Genomic DNA, 22,556 nt, shown 5'->3' on the forward strand with positions numbered 1-22,556 from the left:
CAAAATCAGATCTAGAACATTTTCTAGTATTCCCTGCTGAATAGATCCAAAGGCGGAACTCCACAGACTATTAGCTAACTGTTCCCTCTTTTTTTCAGACCAGCAAACTCTTTTTAGGGGGGTAGGGTTTGCCTGATCAAGAGTTGAATATACAGTAGGCACTGGATACAACAAGATTAATTGTAGAGGGAGATGGTCACTCTCTGATCTACAAAGTACTTTAAAATCAGTAATGTCCATTAACAGTGATTGGGATGCAATTATGTAATCAATTACACTTGCCCCAAGAGAGGACCAGTAGGTAAACGAACCAGCGGAGAGATCAATTGCGGAGCCGTTTATAATTTCCAGTGCATATGAGGACACTAAATTGAGCAATAAGAGTCCCTGATTATTTTTTGATCTTTTGAGTTTCGATTCTCATACTCCTACTGATGGAGAGGGTCCCAGTTTGTTGAATCAGTATTCTGTTGCCAGGAGTTTCCAATTCTGGCATTAAAATCTCCGCATATTAGCAATCTATCATTTGGATATTGTTTCTCATATTGCTTGAGCATCTCGTCCCATATTTTAAATGTAACCGCATCTGACTTTCTAAGTGGGGGGATGTAAATGTTTATGCATATTAGAGCCTTCTCTCCTATGCCTCTTATTCTAAGTACCAGGAATGAATGGGGGTGTGCAGATGGTAAAGAATCAGCCACTAGCGGTCATTTTTTTGAAATCAAAGTTATGAGGCCCCCTTTTGGGCGACCTCTTCCCAAAGTTTTAATTGCTGGGCTCAAAAAGACATGATAATCAGTAACGTTTGAAGTATTTAATGAGGTAATCCATGTTTCCTGTAAACAGATAATTTTAAATTTGTATATAAAAGTCAGGAGATCTGGATCCTCACATTTGTTAGCCCAACCATTGATATTCCATGATAACAAAGGTATCCGTCATTCAACTGAAATCTCTTCGAATGGGAGTGTGTTAACTATACATCCATTAGAAGTTGGTAAGATTCGATTTTGGTGCATAAGGTTTCTTTTGCCTTTGTCCGATTGTGCAATTTGGACAGATTTTCTTTGATTAACATGATGTATTTCAATTTCCCTGGGCTCTCTAGGCGGAGACCCTAATTCCGTCTCTTCTAGTTCACGCATTCTTTCCCACCTCCCTGGAGAGTCAATTTTTGCCTGTTTGGCAAGTTTATAACATGGGGAAATTTCCCATTGTTTTTTTTCTTCAGTAAGAGAGGAGAAAGTGTTCACCATGTTAATCTCAGCTCTCTGCTGACTATGAGTACCCAGACCTCCTATCTCTCTGTTTAAATCATTATGAATTCCCAGCAAACCACATATTTCAGTGGATTTAGGTGTCTTAATCATTGGTTCGATAGGCTGGGGTATCTTATTCATTGGTTCTAAGATTGGCATATGGTTTACCCATTGGGGTCGTCTCATACCCGGTTTTGGATTTCTAATTATGTCAAGATGCGTTTTTAAGCAATCCAGTCTTTTAAGTATTTCATTTTGAGCTATTTCAGATAGTGTGCCAAAGGTATTTATTAACATTAGTTCTTCAGAATTAAAAATGTTATTATTAACCAAGACAAGAAGATCAGAGATTTGCATTTGTTCCAACGGTTCTAATTTGAGGTCTATTAGTGGTTGGCTGATTGACAGCGAATCATTCTGTGATCGTTTCTGCTTTCCAAAATTGGAACGCTTCGCAGCTAGTGATACAGGTAGAGCTTTGTTAACAAAATATCTACTTATGTTAATATTTAAATTGGAAAAGAAAGATCTAGACATTAGCATTTTATGAACAATAGATTGAGCAGAAAATTTAACTATAGCATGGGCATTATAACCATTAAAGTACAAATATTGTATCTGTTGCACATCAGTTAAAGACAGCACTATCATTGGTTTTATGAAATTGCAAAAATGAAGAATCCGATCATGTTGGCTTAAAAAGCCCACCGGTTTTGGAAAGTTTATAAATACTAGATGTAGCGGCTCCAAAACAATAGACCAGTTACTTTTATTGGGAGGTGCCTGTGTAGGCTGTTTTAGCAGAATTTCAGACCAGGGATCTTGGCAGTTATCAATGTCTTTTTGAATGTCATTCTGCATAGTCAAAGATATATTGAAAGAGTCTATATTCAGTGGTTGCTCTTCATCCTGGGGATTTGTTAGCTTCATCTTCGAATCTGAGATCCCAGGATTTCTTTCAAATGACTTATCGCCCAGAGGTTGATTTTCTTCTATTTTTTGGAGGGGTGGACCTGCCTTTTTTGGTAGGTCCAAATGGTTGCTGGAGATAACATTTTGATCTAACAGTTTGAATAATTTCCCAAAGTTCATTTTTCTTTGTTGATGTTTGTAATTTTTAATGTTACCAGATTTTTTAAGAAGCGGTTTTTTATGAACCGCTTTTCTTCTTATTGACTTTTGTTTTTTCATAGGTGGATTGATCAAAGTCGTGTTACTTGTCTTTACATTTGCATTTAAGTGCCGTGACGAAGAATCAGGGGAAGAGTTTTGAATGGGTGGTACAGTTTGATCCTTATTATCCAATAAATTCAAAATCGCTGTAAGAACACGATTAGTTTCTGTTAATGAGGACTTCATAGAGTCTATATCAAAAGCCAACATTAGGAGCCACCCAGTAATAGTTGGCCCGATTTCTTCTTGTTTCCGGTCTGTGACAGTGTCTATAGTAGCCTTGGCACATATATGATCAGTTTCGGACTGGTAATCCCCTTTAACCATGCCCTGTCTGGTTGTCTTTAATTGCTTAGAAGGCACTTTCATCATACTTGTATATTCAGGGTGCAGTTCTATGATCGAAGCCCCTTTATCTTTACCATTTTCCTGTTGATTGTAAGTTTTTTTAAGAGGACTTAGGGAGAAGTTTGCATTAGATATGGATATAGAAGGTACGATATTCGGTGATTGGCCTATCCCACATTCGGCAGAGGGGTTGATTGTATCCGCAGATGTGTTTTTGCTGAATAAAGACCGAGCCGAATCTTGAGGTTGGGGTTTGAGTTCGACTTGATGCAATAAACACTCTTTATCAAACAGATTCGCTGCTGCTAATTCCTCTGCCAGATTAGGTGCTGTATCCAAAGAAAATGTGTTGGATTCATTAATTGGAATGTATTTAGTTGACCAGTCATATATAGTATGGGTCTTATCAGAAATTTTCTTCGACAAATTTTCATTGCTATGTGAAGCATAAAATTGGGTAATATGAGTTTGTCCCTTTAAATCTGAGCAGTGGAAGTCTGAATGTGGAAGAGCTGAAGGGAGATTGCCTTGAGGTAGGTTTTTAGCATTTGCTTTCTTTTTCTTCTGTTTTTTCATCGAAGGCCAAGGTTGTGGAGAAACCCCCAATGCTTTCCTTAGGCTCCTTGTTAGTACCATGTTCTCTTGATGTTTAGTTTTTGTTGAGCGTTTGCATTTACAACACTGATAATGGCTGATATTATATCTCTTGAAAACTCCTATCGACCTTTAAAGACCCGTTTCTTTAAAGAAAGTGAACAAATAATTGCTTCCCTGTTAAAAGCTCTTCTTAAGACTTTTTCTTCTTTTAAATGAGATAAAATAGAGTGTAATAACAGATAATAACAGAGAAAAATAACGAGCAACCAGATGCTTAGGTCTTACCCGAACGCCATCTTTTAAAAGATCGTGAAAATGTACAGGCCTAAAAGCTAACCCAGTGCATATTGAAAACATCCAGTTCTCCTCTTTAGACCTGGATACATTTGTAGCCAAGATTGAGAAGAATCTAGAGTGGTCACTTGTGCATTGCTCCGAAAGAGAAAACACCTCAACAAAAATTAAAACAAAATATGGCACAGATTTGCATAAAATCTCATGTTAATTTATATATCTAGATGCAGAGTTAGAAGTAAATACTATTATGATGAAACTAACCATTATAATATGTGTAAGAGAAAGCGGGCAAATGGGTAATACATTTATTGAAAGTCATTTTGTGATGTATTAGTGCAATAGGACTCAAGATAATATCCAACCATATGTATTGTTGGAAATATTTCAAAGAGTAGCAAATTGGTGTTTTCATATAAGCTTTTTTTCATCCTTTAAAGGATCATTTATTAGTTTATTATATATCTTTACTCTGTATAAGGGAAGAAAGAAAATTAATAAAATAATACCATAATTTAAAGAGAGTATATCTCCCCATAGTGGGAAAGACTGTGACCAGGTAAACTGTCTGCTCCAGCTGCTAGTTGATGGGCAGCTTCAGGATTCTAGACTTTCCTGGGCTTGGACTCGACAGCCTTTGAAAGAGAGGACTGACCTCTGTCAAGCAGGATACATGGCCACCCTCATCCCTCTGTTCAAGCTTCTGGCTACATCATGACTATAATATTTATGCCTGCACAATGGTGTAATAACTCAAATAATCCTGTTAGAGCACGAACATGTCAGTATTTGACATCATAAGGGAGCATCTGTACAACAGCAATAAGTGCCAGCCAATGTTGCACACAGAAACATTTCCCCATGCCTGGTAGTATAAGATGGAAATGGAAATGGACTGCCTTCAAGTTGATCCTGACTTATGGCGACGCTATGAATGGTTTACCATTGCCTCCCTCTGAGGCTAGTCCTCCCCAGCTGGCTAGGGCCTGCTCAGCTTGCCACAGCTGCACAAGCCAGCCCCTTCCTTTTCCGCAACTGCCAGCTGGGGGGCAATTGGGCTCCTTGGGACTATGCAGCTTGCCCATGGCTGCACAGTTGGCAGTGCACGTAACCCCTGAGCCACTCACTGTGGAGTGATCTTTAGCTGGCCCTTTATACCCAGGAGATACGACCGGGGATTTGAACTCACAGAGTCTGGACTCCCAGCCAGGCTCTCCTCCCCACTGTGCTATACCAGCTGTTAAAAATACTGCCAAAGAAGAAAACTGGGAGGAGCATATGGAGATTGAGTAGGGAAGGTTGAGTTCAGATTCTGAGTAGAAATCATCTAAATAGTAGAATGGAGACCTTGAGGACAGTTGTATGATTTAGAAGATGCTTCCTTCATACTGTTTGTTCCCAGCACTGATCCTAGGTCACAAAGGGGAATAGCAAGAAAGATGACGACTCTCACATCATTTGCTGATATGAGTAATCCCTTTTTCTTGGCACTGTTATTGTCACCATCTATTGCTTCACAGGCTTCTGCCCTAATAAATATTTTGTGTGTGTGTGTGTAGACACACCACTCAAAGAAGAATTTCCCCTTTTTAAAATTTTCATCACCCCAACCTCTGAATCCACCGTGTATATATCCCCCATGTCATTCTATTGAAATAGGCCTTTTATTTATCCAAACTGTTAGGATGTTGATGTTGAGCTGGATTTACTGCACAATTAAACTGGCATTCTTTTGATTTGGATTTGACTGCAAGCACCAATAACATTAGATTCTAAAAACAGAATGTTCTCAAAGTGAAATGATCTCAGTTTTTATTTATGCCTCGTGCTGAACAGGATGTTAAGTGGGCTTTTAAATATGGTTAAACCATATTTCATGCATAAGCAGTTTCAGTTCCAGTCTTTTGATTTTCTTTGTCACTTGAGAGAGAAGGAAAAAGCATCCCTCTCAGATAATAGCACAAAACCCATTGTCTTTTCCTACCGCTTTCTCATAGTTTGTTGTTTAACAAAGCTAGTGTCAGCCGTATTTAAGTTGGCAAACCTTAATAGCTGTCAGCCACTGCAGATGTAGGTGAGATGTTAAAATGAATAAGCTGCCCATGGTGAAATATGATCTAGTTACTGTTTCAGTGCCTTTTGCCCACAATCCTGAAACACGGGGGTAGGGTGGGGAGGAAACCATACATTGTTCAGAGCTTTTTGTTATTCCAAAAATTCAAATTAAAAATCTATTAGAATAAGAGAACCAAGGGTTAAAATAGGTGCCTGAAGTTGCATTCATTCATTTCATTGGCGATCACTCGTGGCCGAGTAAGATTGTCTTCCAAGATAAGGTCTTTAACAGTGGGTCCGTAAGTGACTGTGGAGGCCAATTCTGGATCCACACAGCCTCCCACAGGGAGGACATAGGTTTCCAGATGGAAGATGGTCTCGATGAGGATTTGTTTGATGTGCCTTCTGCTTAGCTCGTTTGGCCCTTTCGCCCTGTATTCGTGCTTCTTCAAAGTCCACAGCACCTTTGATAATAGCCGACCTCCATTGGGGACGTTCATGGGCGAAGACTTCCCAGTTGTCGATGTTCATGTTACATTTTTTTAGATTAGCTTTAAGGACATCTTTAAACCTCTTTTGCTGTCCACCGATGTTCCATTTTCCATCCTTAAGTTGGGAGTAAAGTAGCGGCTTTGGAAGACGGTGATTAGGCATAAGAACAACATGGCCAGTCCAGCGAAGCTGATGTTGAAGGATCGTAGTTTCAACACTGGTAGTCTTTGCTTCTTTCAAAATGCTAACATTAGTCCGTCTGTCTTCCCAAGTAATTTGCAGAATTTTCCAGAGGCAGCATTGGTGGAATCTTTCAAGAAGTTGGGAGTGGTGATTGTAAATGGTCCATGTTTCACAGGCATACAGTAAGGTCGGTAGTACAATGCCTTTGTAAATAAGCATTTTGGTCTCCCTGCAAATATCCCGATCCTCGAACACTCTACGCTTCATTCGGGAGAATGTGGCACTCACAGAGCCCAGACGATGTTGAATTTCAGCATCGATGTCAGCTTTTACAGAGAGATGGCTGCCGAGATAGGGGAAATGATCAACGTTCTCCAACGTTTCACCATTAAGCTGGATTGATGGTGCTACAGAAAGACTAGTTTGCACCTGTTGATGAAGCACTTTGGTTTTTTTGATGTTCAGTGAGAGCCCAAGCTTTCCATATGCTTCTGCAAAGACATTTAGGATAGTTTGAAGATCTTTCTCTGAATGTGCAGAGACTACATTATCATTGGCATATTGAAGTTCTACGACAGAGATTGACATTACCTTACTTTTTGCTTTCAGCCTACTGAGATTAAAAAGTTTTCCATCTGTTTGATATAGGATTTCCACACCAGTAGGAAGTTTCCCCTCAATAAGGTGTAGAATCATAGCAATGAAGATAGCAAGGTAGGAGCAATGACGCATCCCTGTTTTATGCCTGATCCAACTCTGAATGGATTGCTGTGAAAGCCATTGTTGTCCAAAATTGTTGCTGTCATGTTGTCATGAAGGAGTTGCAAAATATTCACAAATTTATCAGGGCATCCAGTTTTCTGAAGGATGGTCCAGAGAGCGGTTCGATTCACAGTGTCAAAGGCCCTAGTCAGATCAATAAACACCATATATAAAGGTCAATTCTGCTCCCAGCATTTTACTTGAAGCTGTCGTGCAGTGAAGATCATGTCCACTGTTCCCCTGGAAGGGCAGAAACCATTTTGAGATTCGGGGAGGACATCCTCTGAGATTGGCAGGAGGCTATTTGTGAGGATCGTTGCAAGGATTTTACCTGCGATAGCAAGAAGAGAGATACCTCGATAGTTCCCGCAGTCTGTTCTATCACCCTTCTTAAAAAGGATGATAATTATGGCATCTCTAAAGTCTTCCAGGATCTCCTCGCTCATCCAGATTTTTTCGATGAGCTTATGAAGTTATTGTGTAAGTTCAGGCCCACCTTCTTTAAAGACTTCAGCAGGAATCCCATCAGGTTTACTAGCTTTGTTGTTCTTCATTTGATTGATGGCTTTACTGACTTAATCCAAATTAGGGGATACTGCAAGCTTGTCTCTAGTTTGTTGTTGTGGGATTTGCAAGAAGACCTCATAAGCCACGATAGAGTTACGATTAAGGAGGCCATGGTAATGCTCTTTGCAGCGCAGTGCAATAGACTCTTTATCCTTAAGAAGTTTGCTACCATCCATTGAATGTAAGGGATTTGTATCGTAATTTGTTGGTCCATAGATGGCCTTTGTGGCATTAAAAAAGCCCCGTGCATCGTGAGCATCTGCAAGGTGCTGGATTTCTTGAGCTTTCTTTGTCCACCAGGCCTTAATCGTGAGAAGTGATGTAGCAAAAGCAATTAGGAGCTATAACGCTAGGTCTGAGTGAGTGATATCAGTGAGATTAAACGGGAAACCTATTAACATAACCATCATCCAAGCCTATGCTCCAACAGCAAACACATAAGGAGAAGAATTGGAGACATTTTACACAGAAATATAAGAAGAAATTGATCACACACCAAAACAAGATGTACTGATAATGGGGGACTGGAATGCAAAAGCAGGGAACAAAGAAGAACTAGGAATTGTAGGGACATGGAGCTTAGGGGACAGAAATGAAGCAGGAGAAAGATTTATTGAATTCTCTGAAGCTAATAATTTGTTTCTTGCAAACACAGTTTTTGAGCAACCGAAAAGATTACTGTACACGTGAACATCACCAAATGGTCAATATAGGAATCTGATTATATAACTGGTAGCAGAAGATGGAGAAGTTCCATACTTTCTGCAAAAACAAGACCAGGAGCAGACTGTGGTAAAGATCATGAACTGGTAAAATCGAAAATCAGAGAACAACAACAAAGCAATCATAACGCCAAAACACAATTTAAATAACATCCCAGAAGAATATAAAGATCAAAGAAGGAACAGATTTGAGGCTTTAAACTTAGTTGACAGAGAACCAGAAGAACATTATCAGGGAAGAATGCAAAAAGACAATACCTCTAGTTTAAAAGAGAGAGAGACCTCAGTGGAAGACTGAAGAAACTCTTAAAATGGTTAAAGAGAGGAGGAAAGCAAAAGGATACAGAAATACAGTCAGAACCCTAAATGCAATAATACAGTGACTAGTACGTAGTGACAAAGAGAACTATTATAATGGTTACAGTATAGAAATAGAAGAGGACAACAAAAAAGGTAGAACAAGAACCCTTTTCCAAAATATTAGAGAAATTAAAGGGAAATTTAAACCAAGAGTAGGGATGCTTAATAATCAACAGGGGAACACACTGGCTAACTGAGATAGCATTCACTAGGCAAAAAACCTTGTGGTTTAAGGATGTACCTATAGCCAACAGATATTTCTATCAAACTTTAAAAAGCAGGGAAATTGGTCAGCTATAGTGAATGCACCAGGGGAGCAGGAGACCTGAACTCTTCTCTGAGATATTGGACTGCCCTACAAATTTGTCAAAATGCAAACACCATTTGGGTTGGTCTTTCACAGTCCAATCCACTTCCTGTGTAGCTTTGAAGAATTTGTTAACATGAATATTTCTTAAATTAAAGGAAAATTTCTTAAATTATACAGCCACGAGAGTGGCTATATACTATAGGTCAGGATTTATTTTTTGCATTCCGCAATGTTAAATCAAAATACCCCCATGCCATTCTGATGCTTCCCATAAGCTCATTTCAAAATAAATCCTTACAAAACTTATAGTCCTGAACTCAGAAATGCTTGCTTAACAACCCTCTAAATTTTCATGGTGATACACAAAACAGTCAGAATCGAGAGGTCAAAGTATAAAAAGAGAGAGGAGAAAAACAGACCCCTTTTGGACTCTTTTCTGTCAGAGTTCTCATAATCTGTTGAAATTCATTAAAAATCAGCCATATTCACAGAGTACCTGTAATCCTATTACTGACCTTACCTAATTCTCTGACCTTCATCTTCTGTAGTTTAAAAGTTAAAAAAAAAATACCTGGCTGATTTTTAATTTTTGTTTTGAAATGAGCTTTTGGGAAGCATCAGAATGGCATGATGGTAAATTTTTAATTTAATATTGTGGAATGCAAAAAATCCATGCTGACTATAGTATACAACCACTCTTGTGGCTGTATAATAAAGGAAATATGCTTATGTTAAATATTTGAAAACGGGAAACATTTTAAAAAAAGAAAAAACAGACATTGCTGAGGATAAGAAACCTAAACATGTACATTTAGATGAGCTCAAAAGAACACAGATGTCTGTTCTGCAATACCCGTTGGCCCCACTGTTCTGTCTGTCTTCTGTGAAAACAAGATTTAGTGAGGAAGTTGCCACTACAGTCTTATACATCAGGGGTTCCCAAACTGTGGTCCATGGGCAACCAGTGATCCACAAGCTTCATTCAAGTGGTCCATGGTGTGTCTGTGATGAACAATGTAAGAAATTAAAGAATCAATAAAAATGTGTTTAAAAATCATACAGCATCTAACACCATGCAATACAACAGAAATATCATTGGGTGGTCCACCAAGACTCTCTGTAAGTTTCAAGTGGTCCATGAGTGGAAGGTTTGGGAGCCACTGCTGTATATGGACTGCCTACCATAATGACCTCTGCCTTAGCCAAAAATGCCACTAGGAGCTGTTTGTGAAAAAAGATAACACACATACCAAGATTTTAACAAAATCTCTCACAGAAGATTTATTTATTTATTTATTTATATGCAATAATAATAGCCTTCAGTACTTCTATTTATCTCTTAGAGTTCTTTGGACCTTCCCGCAACCCAACTCAAGTGCTGGGGCTTTAGCAGAGATTTGGCAGCTCCTTCAGGCCTCTGTGGTGTAGAAGCCTTGCCTTCCACTTATCATAACCTTGTTTCATATAGATCCAAGCTTAGATAAGCCTTGCAATCAGACCCTGGGGGCATATCAAAGCTATATTAAGAGTGACTTAAGCTGCATATGTCTGAAAAGGGAAAGAAAATGGTTTGTCAATAACTTTTCTCTCTGATCGATTGCTTTGAAAAGTCTTAGGGTCTCACGTTCTGAATTCCAATATGCATTCATGGTTTTAGCTAACCAAATAAAGGGGAACCTGAATTCTAGGGCTGTTTAAAATTCCTGAGAAAGCACAGTATACAGAATGTCTAATTTCTTTATAAATAATGTTCCTTGCCACTTGTTCAAATGTTACGATGTTTGGAGAGCACTGGATTAGTAACATGTATGCACATTTCATCAGCATACGTCTTGACTTTACCTTCAGTTTGATTCATCATCGTCATCACTACCCTGTTGCCTGGGTTCTGCCTAGCTGCAATGCGATACAAGGGCCTATTGGAATAGGAAAGATGACAGTGACCTTTATTAAATTATTGATAATAGAATCAGGAGGTGAAATTTCACATTTTCCATTAGAGTGATCCCTGCTCCCATTTCTTAGGGGCACATTAAGTCCAACATAGATGTTATTAAATTAGGAAGATACCAGGATGATGTTTTTTGTTGCACCTATGTTACATTTGTGTTTAATGGTAAATGACATTTTTTATATTATAAGAAATTGTCTGTAACCCATGTATCTAAACAATGTTAACAAAGCAGCATGAAGGAGTTTCAATTTTTTTTTACATCAGATCACCTCAACTTCTTCTATGTAAGTGATCCATGTATGTAATCTTGTAACTGGTACCTAAACAGACAAGTTAACCATGCAACATCTACTTTGTAGAAACCCCCCAATAATTCTAACCTAGTCCAACTACCACGATATACTTCTGATTTCTAGACCAAAGATGGAAATTTCTAATTTTTAAACAAAAGGTGATTTGGTCATCTCTTGTTTTCCAAGTTGCCCTTCTTATTTATCAACACCGTCAGAACTTTGGGCAGCTGCTCCTTCCATCTTTCATGAGCACCAGCTACGCTCCCTTTTCTGTCTCCCTGTCATACTAGAGAAGGCCTCACCAGTTCCCTTTATCCTCCCTCAAGGAAAGCCTCAGAAACACAGGAAGTTGTGTTACACTGAGTCAGACCATTACTCCCTCTAGCTCAGTATTGTCTACACTAACTTGCAGTAGCTTTCCAGGGCCTCGGGCAGTGATCTTTGTTCCGCCCTACCTGATTGAATCTGGGACTTTCTGCATGCAAAGGAGATGCTTTATCCCTGAGTCTTTATCCTCTGCTTTCTTCTCCTTTTCACGACTCCTTCTGAGACTTGTAAGAGATTGGGAGGAGGCTAGACCATCTACCTGTGTGAGTTTCTGCAAGACCTGCTCCCTGTATTTCTGGCTGATTTCCACCTGGCCTGGAAGGGCGGGGCCCTGTCTCTCTCCAGCTACAAAAGCAGCAGCTGCTGAAGGGGCCAGAGACCATCTACCTGTGTGAGTTTCTGCAAGACCAGCTCCCTGCATTTCTGGTTGATTTCCACCTGGCCTGGAAGGGCGGGGCCCTGTCTCTCTCCAGCTACAAAAGCAGCAACTGCTGAAGAGGCCAGAGACCATCTACCTGTGTGAGTTTCTGCAAGACCTGCTCCCTGCATTTCTGGCTGATTTCCACCTGGCCTGGAAGGGCGGGGCCCTGTCTCTCTCCAGCTACAAAAGCAGCAACTGCTGAAGAGGCCAGAGACCATCTACCTGTGTGAGTTTCTGCAAGACCTGCTCCCTGCATTTCTGGCTGATTTCCACCTGGCCTGGAAGGGTGGGGCCCTGTCTCTCTCCAGCTACAAAAGCAGCAACTGCTGAAGGGGCCAGAGACCGTGTGTTTGTATGTGTGTGTGAACCTGCTGCTCGGGATGTCTATAGACTACTGGGGTTTTGTTTAGTATTATATGTTATATTTTACTCTATGTTATATTTTAGTCTATGTACGCCGCCTAGAGTGGCCGTTAATTCGGCCAGATAGGCGGCCTAGAAATAAAATTTTATTATTATTATTATTAGAAGCCTGTAATCAGCTACAGTCCATTCAGGCTGATCTCTGCTTGGGCTCTTTGTGCCGCCCTGGGCTCCTGCTGGGAGGAAGGGCAGGATCTAAATCATATAATAAATAAGTGGCCAGTTTAGCAGCTTCTTCCTGACAACTGTTTATTTTTTAGATATTGCTTTAAAACTTTCACTTGTTTAAGTCCATGGCATCATTTAAAGCTGTGTTGGCAGTCTTTTCAGTCCATGGATTTTTCAGTCCTTTGGTTAGTTGAACAGTAATTTGTTGCTTGTGGTGACTAATTTGGATAGCCAACTCATCAATAGCCTCTTTCTTGGTTGCCAAATTTGGGCCAAGATTAAATCTATTTTATCTTCCTATTCTTGCTGTATCAGGCAAAGGCCCTGCTAGCAAGATTAAGAAGTAAAACATAAAAAATTAAGTGGATGTTATTAAGTATCAAATACATGAATGATACATTTATTGAACAAATTTATCGTCTGTGCAAGTAGGAACCATTTAAAAAACATTACTCAACATTTGAACAATGTTTTTTCTTGAGTTTGCAAGCAACAAACAACAAACACCATCTCCCACTCCCACCCCAATCCCTACCTTATTCTGGGTTTCCTCATCTATGAGCCTTATCAGTGACGTTTGCTGATGGGAGTGTGGAAACTGACAATGTGATGGCCACATTACACATGGTGAATTGTACTAAATGCTTTTTTGAAGGTGTGAAACCCATCTTGGTTGTACCAGTAATATCTATGTTACTCTGAATGTCATTAGGTGCCCAAGTGAATATGCAGTAGCTCTGTAAAACAACCGTTCCCAAAATCTTTTTCTAAATATACAGGCCCATCAGAGATAATATACCTTAGGCCTCACTTCTCTCATTGTATTGTTCAGGAGGATTTTTATTTTCAAGGCTAGTTTTTTTGTGTGTGCACGCATGAGTGAGGTTGGTTTGGTTTGAAGTGAGGTTTTATTGATGTCATTTTGTAAACGGTTTCCCATAATTTCAATATACTGCTACCCACCTTGATCCTTTGGGACTGTGCCAGCTGCTAGTCCAATTAACTTAATAAAAACTAGGCCATCCTTTGATCAGGAAGTGATTTTTCTTTAAACTTTGTTCCTCATTGTGCCTAACAACCCTTGATAGTAGGCTATGCCAGATCACTTGCAGTTTAAGATTCTATTTTGCTGTGGGTCCTGTGCTCGTATTAAAAAATTGCTGAGTTCTTGTGCAGCCAGGACACTGCTAAAGATATTTCTTCATAAGTTATTTTGCATTTTAAAAAGTCACACAGAATGCACATGACAGAGTGGTAAGTGTCTAACTTTGCAAAATGCGAGGGAGAAAGGAGTAAAATTTAAGTGCTGCTCAGTTTGTCTTTTAAATGGTTGATAGTTGTTTGTGCAAAAATAATGTTGAAAGAGAGAGGTATCCTGTATTGTCTTGTACTGGCTCACCAAGGCCCTTTGTATTGTAAAATGTGACGTCTGGACCCTGATGGTCATGGCAGCTTGCCAGTAAAATTAGCTTCTATTTCTGTTTCTTTTGTCTGGTGACCTGACCTGATACTACTCTGTTGGCTGTAGTTAATATGGTGGGGAAATAAGTAACATCTAAACATAACCATAATTGTTAAATGTATATTTCTCGCTTTGCATTGTGTTCGTTAAAGTGAAGAAAAAACTGATAGCCACATCCAAAACAAATCTTGAGCATTTTGATTGTTGGGTAGCATGAGCATCCATTTGCAAATGCTAGGGGAAGGGCCACAGCTAAGTGATAGAGCATCTGTCTTGCATGCGGAAGGTCCCAGGTTCAATCCCCAGCATCTCCAGGTAGCTCTGGAAAAGACCATGGAGAGCTGCTGCCAGTCAATGTAGACAATACTAAGCTAGATGGATCAATTGTCTGACTCAGTATAAGGCAGCTTCCTATGTTCCTATGTCAGTTGAAGAAGGCAACAGGTGGTGTGCATGCAGTTAAGAGCATCCATGTACTTGAGGCCCTAAATATGGATTTTTTTTTTGCTTTTAAACATTGTTATATTACTGGAACTATTTTATCATTTTAGTCATTGTTGGTGCAACTGTATTCCCTAGAGGCTTGCTTTGATGTATAGCCTGTTTGTTTCCCCAAATTCAGCCCTACTTCTCGTCTTCATTTTGAGCATAATCACATTAAAATCTAACAATGTTGTGTATGCAATATGTGTCTGTTTGCAAAGCCAAGTTATAAAAAATATGACCATACTGCTGATAGATGGTTATTTTCTTTCTTTCTTTCTTTCTTTCTTTCTTTCTTTCTTTCTTTCTTTCTTTCTTTCTTTCTTTCTTTCTTTCTTTCTTTCTTTCTTTCTTTCTTTCTTTCTTTCTTTCTTTCTTTCTTTCTTTCTTTCTTTCTTTCTTTCTTTCTTTCTTTCTTTCAAATATGTTTATCCATATACACACAGCTGTATACCTAATAGTATATGTTCAACTCCTAGGTTGGACTTACAGTCTCCTTTCAGTTTTAAAAACTCAGTTTTTCCCCATTGTTGTAAAAGGTCTAGTGTGTATTCAGAATGGCTTAAACTGTTTGTCCTTCTATTCATGTTCACATGGAAACAAAATGTAATTGCATTTATATCCTGTGGAGAATTAGAACAACATACCAAAATCCTGCTAGATAACTTAGCAGCTCGCGAGGACCTTCAAAATTTTTGTCACCTGTGAGGTGTAGCAAGTGGGCTTGAGTGTGAGGAAGGCAGTCTTATGGAAAAGATGACATTCTTAGCTGTAGAGAGCTTTATGTCTATATTGTTCCTGTGCATTACAGAACAAACATCCGACATCAGTTTATATAGGCTGAGCAACTTCAACATTTAATACTGTGCCAGTCCTGATTTTTGACCCTCTTTAAACTCTTGTATTCACATTAAAACTCTGTGTTTAAATTTTAAAAACAGAAATGGTCAGCTAAATATGTGTTTTGTATTAAAAGAATCGGTTCATTAAAACACATACAAAGGATATATTGTGGTGTATTTTTCCATGTTTGCTGCTGCTGCTGTTGCTGTTGCTCAGATAACTAACTTGTCTCTCCCTCCCTCCTTAATCAATTATTTGTCAAGCCATATTCTAAGGATTAACTAATTTATGGTGAAGTGTCCCGTTAGATTTTTTTTATTAAAAAGATAATGATGTGGCAAGTGAACCATATTGCTAATTGGTGCTAATGAATGTATATCATTTTATCATTTCCAAACTAGAAAATGACAGATGGAGAGATCTCAACAGGAAATGTCCCCTTCAGATCGAGCAGCCAAGCACCAGCATTTGGGACTGTCTGCCTGACAAAAGTGAAGAAAGCTCCATATGGCAGAGAGAGGCAGTTAGCACATGCTCTGTGACTAACTTAATCAAAGATCTCAGTCTCAGTGACCGCAATGGCAATCCCTCAGCACCTCCCAGCAAACGTCAGTGTAGGTCACTCTCTTTTTCTGATGAGATGTCTAGCTGTAGGGCTTCATGGAGGCCTGTAGGATCAAAGGTCTGGACTCCTGTAGAAAAGAGACGGTGTTATAGCGGGGGAAGTGTCCAGCGCTACTCCAATGGATTCACAACCATGCAAAGAAGTTCAAGCTTTAGCCTTCCTTCCAGGTCAAACGCTCTATCCTCATCCTATGACCAGTCCGGATTTAGCAATAGATTTGGAGGTCAGCCATGCCAAGGAATGAGAAGGTCAGCAACTTCCGGACACTCAAGTGATATCTGGGGAAATAATCACAGTTCTGTAGAGGGTGGCAGGGTTGACATCCAAAGATCACTCTCCTGTTCCCACGATCAGATTTCTTTTTCGGAATATTGCCTGCCCTCAGCAAACAGCACACCCACTTCAACGCCAGAGCTGACAAGGCGCTCCAGTGGGCTTTCCCGAAGCCGATCCCAGCCATGTGTCCTTAATGACAAGAAAGTTGGAATTAAACGACGGCGGCCTGAAGAGGTAAAGGAGCAAAGACCTTCACTGGACCTTGCCAAGATGACCCAGGTAGGAGTTGATTACATCACTGAGGAATAGTATGGCTAGGCCAAAAATTTACAAAACACATAAGACATTTATTTACATATAGACGGTGTGCAACACTCTAAGCATGTGCTGATGTGGTAATAACTGTGCAATTAACAAAACCAGGATGCTAAGTGGGTTTTTTTCTGCCACTGGGTTGAATTCTACATTTCATGTTATTAGTTTGAGGTAGTTATTGCTGGCTTTCTTTTTATTAGTAAGAGAACTGATTCATATTCCCATGGACTTGACACTGAAGATCACTACCACCCGCTCACCATGTGCAGAACTCTAGAAATGACATGTTCCCTCTCTAGAGGGTTTACTTTTTGCAACTTGCTTTCTATTCATAACTCAGCATTCCTATAACTTAATTATTTCAGACAGCCCAGCATATTAGAATAAAATGGTGTTTCCTACAGATAGGCAGAATATGCTTCAGTAAGCTGCAGTTTGGTTTGATTTTTCTTTTTTTAAAAAAACTTATATTATTGTATGAAACTGCAAAGAGGTGCTTTCAAGCACATAATATGGAAAGCCAAGGAAACCTCAAGGATACTTAGTGTTTATTTTATTTCTGTTGGAATTCTCAAAACTCAGGGCTTTGCTATCTATGAACACTGACTTCAAGCAGAGTCTTGGCTTCTGTAATTTTCCATTTTGTTATCACGGGTCATTTTCAGTTGCAAAACAGAGGGCAAAAATGTCCTCTTCAGTCAGGAATCCAAAGCGTGAGCAGATAAGAGATCTGAAGTGCATGTCAGGGAGGATGTGTCTCCCATAAATTCTTAACTTTCAGAATCCATTTATGAGATGTGGCCTTTAAAAGTGTGTGACGCATAGCTAACCAACAAGAACCCTTCAAAGAACAGTACCCCAAACCAGCTTCAACTTATCTGATGATCAAAGGTTGTTTTATATGATTCAACATTTCTATTGTCAGTAATTTATAGGCGTATACTTGTTGATAAAAGGTCACTTTGTGTGGGATAAAGATAAATTAGAGATCTGATAGCTTCCCCTCCCTCTTCAGCAGTAGTGCATTAATTATGCTTTCCTGGCATTACTCCAGTTTTATTTTGTTGGTGTCTACCTGTCAAAAACAGCTTCAGTTTCCCATCCTCCACTTTTCTCTAGCTATATTATTCTCAACATTAACATTGCTGTAGACTCTTAAAAAAGCTGTTGCATCTCCATGAAAATGGATTCCCTTCCATTTGTTTGTATTGCTTTGGATTCAATTTATACTTGGGAACCTTCTTAATAAATGATGCCAAATGAAATGTACGTACATGCTATTTTTATTCAGAGTGAATTTCCCAAGCAGGTACAGCAGATTAGAAAGCTGCAGTTGTTCTATGTTTCCCCTTACACTACGTAATGACTTTTGACAGTGGAAACTCATTTATTTTCCTTTTATAAGAACTTGATGCTTTATAATACTTTATGACTCTATGGGTGATTGAATAAGTTCATTTGCTTTTGTGTTTGTGGGAATGCTTTTTCCTTCTCTAGAGAAGTCTGAAAGATAAAAAGGGTAAGAAAATAACATGCTCGGGTGACTTCAGGGGAAAACACAGTACATTATACTGCTTGCAGTCACCTTTTGAAAATGTGTGTCAGTGAAATTTAATATGCTAAGCTGCTTTTATTAGCTAATAAACTGGATAGGTAGTAAAAACAACCTTATTATTTTTATGAGTCCCAAGTTGAAATCACACAGCTAGCATCACTGAAGGCCTTTTCATTTTCTTGTACTTGTGGAAATAGTTTAAATTATATAGTAATGCATGTTTGTACCCAGGTATATATAGGTTGTTTCATTTGCTGCAGGCTGGTATCTACGGAAGTGGTGGTGGTTAGAAGCAGGAGGTGTAAAAGGGACCTCTGAATGAAACAAACCTGTATGGCTGGCTTAGTTTTTCATCAGCAGGACCTCAGGTACACCAGACATACATTACAGCAGAACATGGGAGGCTTGTAATTACTGTAATACCATAATCAGCTCTGGAATAGTTGCCTATGATTCTGCAAACATGTCCTCTTAAAATTGTTACATGATAGGCAAACTTGTGGCAAAGCCCATGTATATTATTATTGTTGTTGTTGTTGTTAAATTTTATTTATATCCTGCCTTTTGGCCAAGGCCCTCAAGGCGGCTTAGTTGGCCCTCAAGGTAGCTTACAAGAAAAATAAACACAGGTATAAAAATACAATAATATACAATATAAACAATACAATATACAAAAAATAAATTAAATAGAAACAACATTATCATTATCAGCACCGCCAAGAAAGAGGAGGAGGTGTTAGCAGGGGCGGCAGTTCTTGAGAGGCAGAAGGGTGACAGGCATTTATTACATTGAAGCTGTTTGCTGGTTCAATATTGTCTTCCTCCCCATGTCCTTGGACTCACTCAGCTGCTGCTCCCCGGGCTTCTGCTGTTGCTGCTGATGGCAGTTCATGTCGGAGGGCAGCTGTGAGAGCTCGGGCTCGCGGATCTGGGCCCTGACTGGAGCAGGAGGGGGAGGAGGCGGCTGTTGTCAAGCAGGAGGCCCCGTGCTGGGAAGCCCTGCACAAGAGGCCCCGCGCTAGGTGGTTGTTGGATAGGAGGCACCAGGCTGTTGTGGAGCAGGAGACCCCCACACTGGGAGGCCCCGTGCAGAAGGCCCTGCACCGAGCTGTTGTTGAAGAAGCAGCGGCAAGGACCTGGGTCCTGCTTAGAGCAGGAGGAGAAGAATGCGATGGCAGTGGCTGTTGCTGAGCAGAAGGCCCCTCGCCGAAAAGTGGCAGCGAGGGACGCTCCCCCCTCCCCCACACCTTCTGATGTTGTTCTGGTGTTCCAGTTGTTGCTGCTGGTCAAACTGCTTCCCTGTTTTTGGCATGGTGCCGGCGGGCTCAGGCGGTTCGGCGGGCTCCTCTCAAGGCGGTGGTGGCAGCTGCTGGGTGCTTCCCACACTGGTGTTTTCCCTCGCAGATGAGGTGCTGGTAAGGCTGCAGCAGACCCCACAATTCTGAGTCGTTGTTGACTGTCTGTTCCAGAGTCTCCAGCATAAACTAGGCGTGGCTGTCCAGCTTTCTCTCTGCAAACTCTCAGGTCCTCCTGACTCTCTCTTCTCTGATAAATAGGGTAAATAGGGTCACAACCTTGAGATTTCTCCTGTACCTCTAGATCCATGTACGAATCTGGAGCAGTGCTGGCACATTGAAGAACTGAGGAAAAATAAGTGAGAGATGCTGTTGCGTTGTCTGAGACAGCAGCAGATTAAAGGTAAAGGGTGAACCTCCAGGTTTCAGCTTGGCAACTCTAGTAGTAAATATTCTTAATGATTTTTTAGATTGCAATCAAGAGGAAGAAAAAGAGAGAAGGCAGCTTTCTCAAGGTTGCACTGGAATAAACCTCACATGTTTTGCAAGATGAGCCTTTCCTATTACTGGCAAAAGTTATAGTCCGAGAGCAGTAATACTGAACTAATATTGCATTTACCTCCAGGGTTGCCAGGTTCCCCCTGCAGAACTTTTTTTTTTTCAATTAATTTTTATTCCAATTTTCAAAACCAAAACAATACAAAAAAAAAACAACACAAATCAATAACTAGTACAATACAAAAAGAAAAAAAAATATATATATATATATATATATATAAAAGAAAGAATATTGACTTCCGATTTGTCATAGTTCAGCTATAAATCTATAATATATAACAAACCTATCTCTTAATAGATTATAAAATCACCTTCCTCCAGCGGTTATCTTAGTTGGTTTCAAATCTCATTAACATCATATCATTTTAATCTTCCACAAAAAGTCAAAGAAAAGTTTCCAATCCTTGAGATATATGTCAATCAATTTTTTTTTCTAAATAAACATGCCAATTAATCCAACTCATCAAATCTACTAAGTCCAGTAATTTCAAATCGCTATAATTCAGCTATAAATCTATAATATATAACAAACCTATCTCTTAATAGATTGGCCTGGCAACCAAGAGGTCTTCTGTATCTTTAAAAGTTGTGCAGGGGGAAGGGAGAATTCCATCTTGTGGGTTTTCCCATTACAGGGTTGCAAGAACACCTGCACAAGGCTGACTTTCTCTTCTGCTAAAGATACAGGATCAGTCTCAGGCCATGAACCTGGCAACCTTATTTACCTCCATGCAGGTGAATGCATTGTTATGAGTTGAATCCTGACAAAGGGTATGTCTGGATGGGTGTTTATTAATCTAGATTTACCATTTCCACAGAAAATCATATATATATGTGTGCCTCAGTAGAACAAGTTCAGTCAATCAGCCCCATTGATTTCAGTTGGAAACTAAGTCTTAACTAACATAGTTTGGATCCAACCCAATGGGCTCAGCCTGAGCTTCTGTAGAGATTGTAAATGGAGGTTGTGGATCAGCACTACTTTGTGGATTTTTCATATTTCTTTCTTGCAGGGTGGGGAACTGGAACTGAGCAGCAGGCTGTATCCTTTCCTCCCCTGCCCACTCAGCCAGTTACCTGGTGTCACAATGATACCAGATGACTTGTTTTCCTGTACCCGAGTGGTTTGAAATCAAGCCATGCTGGCAGAGGCACAGCTTTCAGCAGAGAGCTTGTCTTTACCTTCCCAACACCTGATGTCACCTGATGGCTTGGCCAAATCGGCCTTGCAGGACAAATGGGGAGGCCTAGCGGGGCTAATTAGGCCCATTGGCTGGAGATTCCCCACCACTGCTTTATTGGGATGATTCATGTGATCTAGGGATTAAAAAATGTAACCATGGCTTGTCCTGCCTGGTGTTAAATAAAACAGGAAGCTTTAATTTCACTGTTTTGCTTTCCCAGCCTTCATATGCTCAATATAATTCAGCAGATATGGGCTAGTTCACACATTGTACTCTTAACGAGGACTAAAGTAGGTAAGATGTGGGAGGGGTCTGAGTGTGTGTGTATTTATCCCTTGTTGTAGAGGCCAGTTGTTCCAATCAAAATTGCTCCTCCTCAGTTGCTTTACCATCTGAAGGAGAAAAGATTTGGTGGCCTCTTATCTTTTCCTCTGCAGGGAGAAAGCTGCATGGTAGGGAGATTTTGATTGGAAAAACAATCTATGGGAGTTAAGCAGCTACACTTCAGTAAAACCAAAAATGTCAAGAGACTATGCATCTACCACCTCTTTGGCCCTTAGTAAACTCATGTAAGTTAACTTCCCTTTCCCTGAGATCCTGAAGAAAAGAGAAACTCTTCCAGCTTTTATACATTTGAAAGATAATTTGTGCAAATACTTTTAACTTGAAGGCTTTGTTGTAATTATAGTAAGGTTAAAAGCCCTTGCTTTATGAATCTAGATCCCCCAAATTACTATTACTTCCCCTAATAATGTTAGTGCTTTGTTGATCTGAATCCAAAATACTTAGATATTCCCACATTTTGGCAATCATCAGACAGGAAGAACAGAACTGAGTCCCTTCCTAACAACTGGGTACATATAACAGCCATATTATAAGTACTGTTTTCACACTCTAAATATATTCGGCGTTTGAATGTGCCCCCAAGCAGTGAGGGTGTACTATATCTGACAGTGACGAAGAACAGCACAATATGTTCTGCTGTACAGCAAGGTTCCTGCTGTGCAAGACAATACAAAATCGTCTCTACTGCGTCTTTGTGAGTGAACAGTCCCTCTTGTGTGGGTCCTTGTGTGATCTCACCATCTGGATGGAGGAACTAATAAATTAGCCCCAAATGGTGGATCAGAGTCCTAAACAGCCCAACATGATGGTATACTACAAGGAGGCTTTCAGGCAAAGCAAGTTTCCATGTCATTGTAATTATGATCAACCTTTTTCATGCTTTTAATGAAGTGCAAAGAATCAG

The 22,556-nt window shown here is 39.8% G+C and overlaps 1 protein-coding gene across 11 annotated transcripts in view; it reads left to right on the forward strand.

Annotated features, from left to right (window-relative positions):
* The window catches only part of FAM53B (family with sequence similarity 53 member B), a 203,285-nt gene that overhangs the window by 82,888 nt on the left and 97,841 nt on the right, over positions 1 to 22,556 (forward strand). For all 11 annotated transcript variants that reach the window (XM_061635718.1, XM_061635722.1, XM_061635728.1 and 8 more), the window contains one exon: positions 15,901 to 16,679. In XM_061635718.1, the coding sequence (XP_061491702.1) occupies positions 15,901 to 16,679 (779 nt within the window). The remainder of the gene's footprint in view (positions 1 to 15,900; positions 16,680 to 22,556) is intronic.

This window comes from Rhineura floridana, chromosome 7, assembly GCF_030035675.1.
Source record: "Rhineura floridana isolate rRhiFlo1 chromosome 7, rRhiFlo1.hap2, whole genome shotgun sequence".
Taxonomy (NCBI): Eukaryota; Metazoa; Chordata; class Lepidosauria; order Squamata; family Rhineuridae; genus Rhineura; species Rhineura floridana.